Raw genomic sequence first — 8,044 nt, 5'->3', positions numbered from 1 at the left:
TTTTATTTTATTTTATTTTATTTTATTTTATTTTATTTTATTTTATTATTTTCTACCAGTTTCCCCTGGACTTAACAAATAAATAAATAAATAAATGCTTCCCCAATATGCTTAAGGTGAGAGCACTGATGCTTTATTGATGAAGAGACCGTGCCAAGATAATCAGGACAAAAACACTTTTTTGCTTTGATTATAAAAGGAGTCATCTATAGAGACTGCATAACAATTATGCAGTCCAGCTTCTTGAATTGAGAACTGCTGATTATCCAACAACTTCAGAGTAATGTCTTTTTTCAACATAGAGAAATTGGAAAAAAAATCTTTAAATTACATGGAAAAGAATATCAGGAATACGGGGAAAGATGAAAACCAATCTGGACTTGTAAAACTCTTATGAAAACATGCTAGTTCTGCTACTTTCTTTCATGTTTTGTACAGTGATTTTCCTGTTTTTTGATTAAATATATTTATTTTTGTTTTGTTAAGTAGTGGTAACCCTGATCAAAGAGACTTTCTTTCAGTGCTCTGTTTATTCAGAAAACCAATAAAGGAGAAACACATATAAATTGAATTATATTCAGTTATAGTGCCATTCAGCTTTTTTACATTATTTTTTTACATTACAGTATTTTACATTATAACCTTTTGAGACTTTAAGTCATAGCCACTGCTGCTTAAGGAATAAACTCAGCTGATCTGTAACACGTCTAGTGCTAAATGTCTGCTCACATTGAGTAAAATCCCTAGCTTCCTTTCAGTGGTTTTCAGTCCCAACAGTAATTTATTCCAGGAATATTCCAAAGCCTCATTGAATACAGTTCTCTGATGCTGTAATAAAACAGACACATGTATCTTTATTTTTTACCTTTCTCCTGTCATTTTGATGATGTTTTAAGATTTCCTCTTTAGCCTCAAGCAATAATACATGGGGGTGTAAATGGTAAGAATAACTCAGCAATTGCAATTTGAGAAAATAATGAGTTATGGCAAAGAAAAAGAAGAAGAAGAAGAAGAAGAAGGAGAAGAAGAAGTAGAAGAAGAAGAAATGAGTTTATGACAAGGATTGTAGCTTCAGCCCATGCCAAGGGTATGACAGAAGAAGTCCTGCCAAGATAATGGTTTTACATCCTGCAAATGTGTGAGACTAGATAGGATTGCCTGGAGATGAATGCAGTACCTTCACTGCAAGAGAATTAAAAGTGTCTGAAGCAACAAGATAAAAATTATTATTATTATTATTATTATTATTTTTCCCCCACATCGTAATTAGCTACAGCGTTTCATGCTAGAAATCACAAGGCAGAGTGAAATTAAGGCCTCACCTATCCCCAGGCAAACATCGTCAGGCAACTCAGCAGAAGCAGGACAAACTTTCCCTGTTAGTTACATGACCTGACACAAACAGTGATCAAATGTCTGCTCCAGCTGATGGAAAATTTGGTGTTTAAAAGACATGGCTTGTGCTAAGGCATGCAAATCCCAAGCGATTTGGCTGACGCCACCCATCTGCTGAACTGCCATTGCAGCACTCTGAGCTCTTCCCCACTGCAAAGAAAAATGTGTCAGTGGGAACAAGGTGTGCAGAACCACCTCCATGGACAGGGGACAGACCCCTCCACAGCTGTGCTGGGCTCTGCACAAATCTGCCAACTGTCCACAGCTGATCCTGGATTTAACAACCGAGTATATTATGGGGGCGTGAGAGGGGGAAGCAAAATAGATTCTGATGTGAAAATCAAGATGAATTCTACAATCGAGAATAAGTTGTCTGAATTCAAAGACAGTTAACATATTTTTTTTCATGTGCCCAATGTGTTACCCAGGGCAAGTGGCACTAAGAGAAATGTTGGACTCAGGAAAACTTTGTCTAGGTGAGGTCACTCTGGTTGCATCTGGTTATCTGGATCCCCCTCACAGATAACTTGGGTAGGGGGGTTAATAGGTCTGTGGGCTCTCCACACCCAAATCCTAGCTAACTCTAATCTGGCTACTAAACAGCCAGAGACAGGTCCCCATTCCTGTCTCCTTTTAGAAGTCAGCTTGAAGGAAAGGGTCCAGGACCCTGCCCTGAATTCTGCTGCAACACAGACTGCTGCTCAGGCAATGCAAGCCCATCTCCTCTATCAGCACCTTGGGGATTAGCTTCTACATGCAGTGACTTCCCCACGTTCTCCCTGAAAATGAAGAGCTGGCATATGACACTTTTGCTGCCCTCTCATAGCTGCTTAACATGTCACACATGCCTCCTTCTGTATTGCATCCCGAGGTGCTCACTCCTGAGCACTGGCAAAGTTTGAAGAAGAAACTTTGGCAAGAAAATTCACTTTCTACAAAGACTGGTAAAGGTCATGCCTCTGTTTGCCAAGTTGGAGCTGTTGTACAGCCTTTGGATCAACTCTGAGCTTTTGCACTACAGTCTAAGAGCAATGCAGGGTACCCAGGAGATTCTGGAGTGCTGCTGAAGCTGCAGAGATTTCATCAACTGTGAGTAGATAAAAAGTGTCTTCTCTTGAAAATTATATACACACACCATTCCTCTATCATGTCTGTTGGAAACAACAACAAAAAAAAAAAAAAAAAAAGGAAAAATGAAAAAGAAAAAGAAGAAGAAAAGAAAATAAAAAGAAAAGAAAAAGAAAAGAAAAAGAAAAGGGTTTGCCTAGAACATCTTGGAATGCAATGCAGGTATCAGGGATGGGCACTGTTTAAATTTGGAAGTAGCAATTGAATATAGAGAAAAGCAGAGGTATAAACAATAAAGGTTGCAGCCCTCAGGAAAGACAGCTTAAAGAAATCTGTGAATATACAGATATCCCTGGGTAGCAAGCCTTGTTTGGCACCCAGCTTCTCTTCTGGGGTGGGGATTAGGAATTTCTGGTGCCACAAATAGAAGTTTTAGCAGTTTTCATACTTTTTTTTTTTTTTTTTTCTTTTGTAACAGCTACTAGTTTCAGCACACACACACACACACAGAGGTCTTATTTTGCAAAATCTTCATCAAAGAAACTATGAAACTATGAAAAAACCCTGCAACAGCTACTGAACTATGATATTGCAATAATTTAACCCATTCATTGCTTCAAAGATATTTGTGCTATAGACTTCTGGCAGTTAATCCTTGTGGTTTTTCCCAAGTAGAGAAAAATTGCTTTTCTCTAGTTTCAGATAACCATAAATATCAGCCAGCACAACAAAATGATATATGAGCTGGCACAGAACTGGTTGAATTTCTTGCATGTTACTTGGTAAGATGATCTGTTTCTCCAAGCATATTGCATCCCTTTCTTGCTCTATGATCACACACAGCTTTTTAAACTCTAAATTATGTTCAGTGTAGTGAGATAGGCTTTATATTTTCAAAATGCACTTAGTGTAAGAGAATTAAAAAGAAAACACCATGGACTAGCTATGATTTGCAGTGCATTGCTGGGCTACGTAGGTACGTAGGTTAATAACACTGTGATACTGTTTGTTTTATCCCAGTATTTAAACAATAATACTTGGTAAAACTAGTCCCACTTTCTGAAGACAGCATGAATGTGAACTCTAAGGTAGCATCAATCACTGGTGAAACTGTGCCATAGGTACAAAAAGAAAAGACTGCTGAAATTGCTAGCTGCAGCAATAAGGTAGCATTTCAGTTCATGACAGCTTTGTGAGTTTTAACAAGTGAATGTTATCACCCTCTCCAGGGAAGGAGAAAAATAAAGCAGCGTAATAGAAGCTCCATAGTCACAAGAAGAGGGAAAACAGAAAACATATGAGGTTCAGTCACCGGCCTACTCCTTTTTATTCTTTTCACATTTTCCTTTCGGTCAATTTCTATTCTCTACCACAAAGGCGTAAATCTCTGAAAGGCTGGAATCAGTCTACAAAGTAGGATATTTAAGTAACATTCAAATGCGAGCAGCAGTGATGGTAATTTTTTTTTAAAAAAAGATTAGGGTAAATTATTGCAAGCCATAGCTACATTCATTTGAGAATAGGATAACAGCAAAGAAGGGGTTAGATCCAATATTTCTAGGGGTTCTGAAATACTTTTGTTTTTTTGGGGAAAACAGATGGACAAGAAAAAAGGGGAAATAACTTAAAAGGCACATACAAACACAGAAGCAAGATGTAAAGAAACACCAAGCACAGTTAGAGCAGGACTTACTCTTAGCCCCATCAGGTAGTACAGCACACTTATGACCCCCATGGGCAGCACATAGAAGAGAAAAGATGTGATCTGGACGATGCAGTTGTAGATCCACATGGGCATGACTACAGTGCAGGTAGCAGAGCCAGGGACCAGGGTGCCGTTGGGGAAGTATTGCAGCATGATGCCATGGGTGCCTGTGTTGGGGAGGGCGAAGAGGACAGAGAGGACCCAAAGCACCACGATGGTCCTCAGGGCACGCTTTCGGGTGCTCTCCAGCTTGGCACGGAAGGGATGGAGGATGGCAACGTATCTCTCCACGCTGACCGTGGTCACACTGAGGATGGAGGCGAAGCACACTGTCTCAAAGAGCGCTGTCTTGAAATAGCAGCCGATGGGCCCAAACAAGAACGGGTAGTTGCTCCACATCTCGTAGACTTCCAGGGGCATCCCAAAAAGCAGCACAAGCAGGTCTGAGACAGCGAGGCTGAAGAGGTAGTAATTGGTCGGGGTCTTCATGTTCCGGTGCTTAAGGATTACCAGGCAAACTAGGAAGTTACCTACCACCCCAACAATGAAGATCAAGGTGTACACCAAAGCCATGGGCAAGAAGAGATGGCTCCTTTTGGGCCCACATAGGAAAGCTAAGTAATCCTCCGTACTGTTCAGGTACCTCCTGAAGCGTTCTTCATGCAGAGCCAGGTAGTTAAACCAGGAGGTATTGCTGGTCCAGGCCATCACCGGACCTTCTGAAATGCTCCACCACTGCAAGCCAGCCTTCTTTGAGTTTCTCTGTGCTAGTTCACTCACTTTTTTTGCAGAGAGGGGGGGAGAGGAGTTGTTTTGCCAGACCTAGATGCACAAAGCCACTGAGAGATGTGAGGAGTGTGCTTGCCTGGCTTCGGTTGCGTGTTTGCCGTCGGAACAGCTGTTCCCCTGCGAGGAGTCCCTAAGCCAGAAAGCCCCTCCTTTCACACATATTCATTGGCTCACTAAGTGCATTAGATTATAGAGTAAGAAAAGAGGTTCTGGCTACTTGCATCAGCTCCTGTAACAGATGCGCTCACAGAATAGGAAACGTGGGATTTAGAGAGCTGGGAATCTGAGATATAGGATGAGAAGCTTGCTGCAAGATGCTTGCATTTGTCAGAGGGTGGGAAATCAGACAAACAAAAATATATTAATACTCCAGACAGTTATAATCCACAAGCAGGAAAAAAATCTGTCACAATTTTATTTTTCAGATCTCTGCTGATTTTTATTCTCTGTTTTCTACAGCAGCGAGTACTTAGAAACAGAGAGCGATCTGTAGAAAGCCAACCTGTTTTTGTATTGGAATTAGATAACTATACTGTTTCACCCTTTTAAGAAATATTGTGATTTTTTCCCCTGATATCTGACATAGGATTTTAACTGCTCTTCCTAGTGATATCAAAATATTTTTTTCCACTTCTGTTTTGTACGGGAGCGTTGTGTCAAAATGCATACAGAATTTTCATTGGGGGTTGACAAAAGGGGATGATTGGAGGATTGAGAATGCTGGAATCTGACCCCATGTTTTAGATAGCCTTATCTGGGGAATATTTCTGAAGATCATATTATTACAAAGACATATTTGGTGCCTCCAGGATCAAGTTTACATGAATTCTTATGAACACTTATTTCTTCCTGAATGAAAACTTCTGCAAATGTACTTTCTGAGCCAAAGAATGTATGTGACGATTGCTATGTCACAATAGATCATTTATCTCCTGATTAATTCTTGGCTCCTTACTGAATTTCTCTAAAACAACAAACAAAACAGCAGCAAAAAAGCTTTGAAGTGCATGGATGTCTTCTTTTGAGAATCAGAAAGTTAAGCTCTTTGGAATCAAATAAGTGTAAAATCTAGTGTAGTGTAGGGGACTTTGTCATCCTGATGTGCAATTTGCTCAGTAGCCCTCACCAGTTCTCTCTTCTGAGTCCCTACCCAAGTCCCCCTTGAACTGATGTAAGATTTTATACCACAACTACCTGTTGGTAAGATGCTTTTAGTTGCCTTAGATCCCACCTTCTTTGCTCCTTCCCTCTTTAATTTCTGGTTTATTAGTAGTTCAGTAACCTTGAAATAAAAAAAAATACTGCTGTAGTAAAAACAGACTGCCTCCAAAAATAGCAGCAGTAGGCAAAGAACAAGGGTCTGTTCCCATTGTGGCATATCCAACATGTGTAGCTCCGAGGATTTTTTTGTTTTACTCCTGTGCATTCATTTAGAATATTAGCAGAATAATATGCCACATGAACTGTACTAAAAGACAGAAGCATGTCTCCTGTGATAACTTTCAGACCTGCTGAAATTATCTCACACACATACTGTCTCCATCAGAAAGAATCCACTGATTTATTCCTGCATTGCACCGACGCATTTTGTTTAGCAGAGTGCTAGGTTTTATTGGATGGGTGAGCTACAAGGGTGCTCCTTTGACCTGTTTCTCCCTTCCTTAGTGATTCAGCTGAACAAGGTTCCTTGCATGCATCTCTGTTTAACTTTCAGGGTTTTTCTCATCCCCAGTCTCTCATTGATATTTCATTTATTTCCATTTCTTCTTTTTTCTCCCAGTAAGTTCCACTACTCTCTCTACAGCATCATAAGTGAAGTGAGTAAACACTTCTGAAATAGCTACCAAATTGGTCTTCATTTCGATTCACACACAATAACCATTACAGAGAAAGTGAAAAGGAAACTTGAGGTCTGTTCAGCTTGAACTCAGTCTTGCAGAAAAAGAAACCAAAATGTACTGAGCTACTTACTAAAAAGCCACCAAGGCAGCCTTGCATGTCTTGAGTTCTGTGAGAGGAAAACTATGGGCTGTGGAAACACGTGAGGGCACTGGAAAGTGTGGATGTGCCAGGCTCACCTGCGTCTACTTCCACTAGTCCAAGTGTAGCATTCCCCCTTAGGGATTGCCTGTGCCCTCATGCCTGGGGTATTTCTCTAGCCACATTTATTCAGCGGAGTCTTTCCCTTATCTGATGTAAGAGCACTATGGTGCACTGCTGTATTCCATTAAGGGCAGTACAGTGCACATTTAAGAACAAGTAAATTCAAGTGCATTCATGTTTCCCAAAGCCCTTGTAAGGGCACTCATTACTGACTCTATATTAGGTCAGTAAATAGTGAGCAATTATTTTGTTTTAGGGAAAATTGAACACATTTATCAAAAGAGCCAGAGAATGATAGAGGTAATCAAAAGTATAACAAATGTATAAATCCTCTGTGGGTCATGCTTAGAGAGGGATATATTTTGAAGAAACATGGTCCATTATGATGGTCTAATCTGAATATTTGCTCGTCTCAGAGCATATAAATTTATTCATGCTAAACAAGCTCTTTTAGGTATTTACGTCTATGTGGTGAGGCAGAGGTTCTTCATCCAACTTCATGTGTTCTGGCAGTGGGATTAGAAATAATATAGTTGTGCTCCTGCCATGCTGTGCCACGCTAATTAATTCTGTTGATTATCTGAGATGCAGTACTGCACTGATGGGCCTGGTTGGCATCCTGGGCCTGAGCTAACCTCTCTGAGCAGCCCTGCAATGTTGCTCAGGGTTTATAAGAGAGATGCTCACTGTACACCCTTAGAAAGACATGCTGCTTCAGTGAAAGGGCTTGAAGAGGTATAGGATTTGCCATAATCCTTGGCAAAACAGGCTAACTAGTTTTTATTGTCAGCAATTACAATCTAGCACTTCATTTCTGATTTCCATGTGCAGCCATCAGACCCTTTTGTTTCAGTAGTTCCACCCTTTCTCCAACTTGCAGATACTGAAGGTAGATGCAGAATCTTGTAAAAATTCTGCCTGTTGGGGACTGTTATTCAGCTGGCCTGAGCTGATTTTCCCTAACTCCTTTCTCAGAGCCCTTAG

At 40.4% G+C, this 8,044-nt stretch overlaps 1 protein-coding gene across 1 annotated transcript in view; it reads right to left on the bottom strand.

The window, feature by feature from the left end:
- The window catches only part of NMUR2 (neuromedin U receptor 2), an 8,809-nt gene extending 3,527 nt beyond the window's left edge, over nt 1-5,282 (bottom strand). Inside the window, exon 1 of the mRNA XM_035338601.1 lies at nt 4,157-5,282. Coding sequence (XP_035194492.1) covers nt 4,157-4,876 — 720 coding nt within the window. The 5' untranslated portion in view covers nt 4,877-5,282. The remainder of the gene's footprint in view (nt 1-4,156) is intronic.
- Between the last annotated feature and the right edge of the window lie 2,762 nt (nt 5,283-8,044).

Source organism: Oxyura jamaicensis, chromosome 13, assembly GCF_011077185.1.
Source record: "Oxyura jamaicensis isolate SHBP4307 breed ruddy duck chromosome 13, BPBGC_Ojam_1.0, whole genome shotgun sequence".
Classification (NCBI taxonomy): Eukaryota; Metazoa; Chordata; class Aves; order Anseriformes; family Anatidae; genus Oxyura; species Oxyura jamaicensis.
This window is presented reverse-complemented; position numbering and strand designations above follow the sequence as displayed.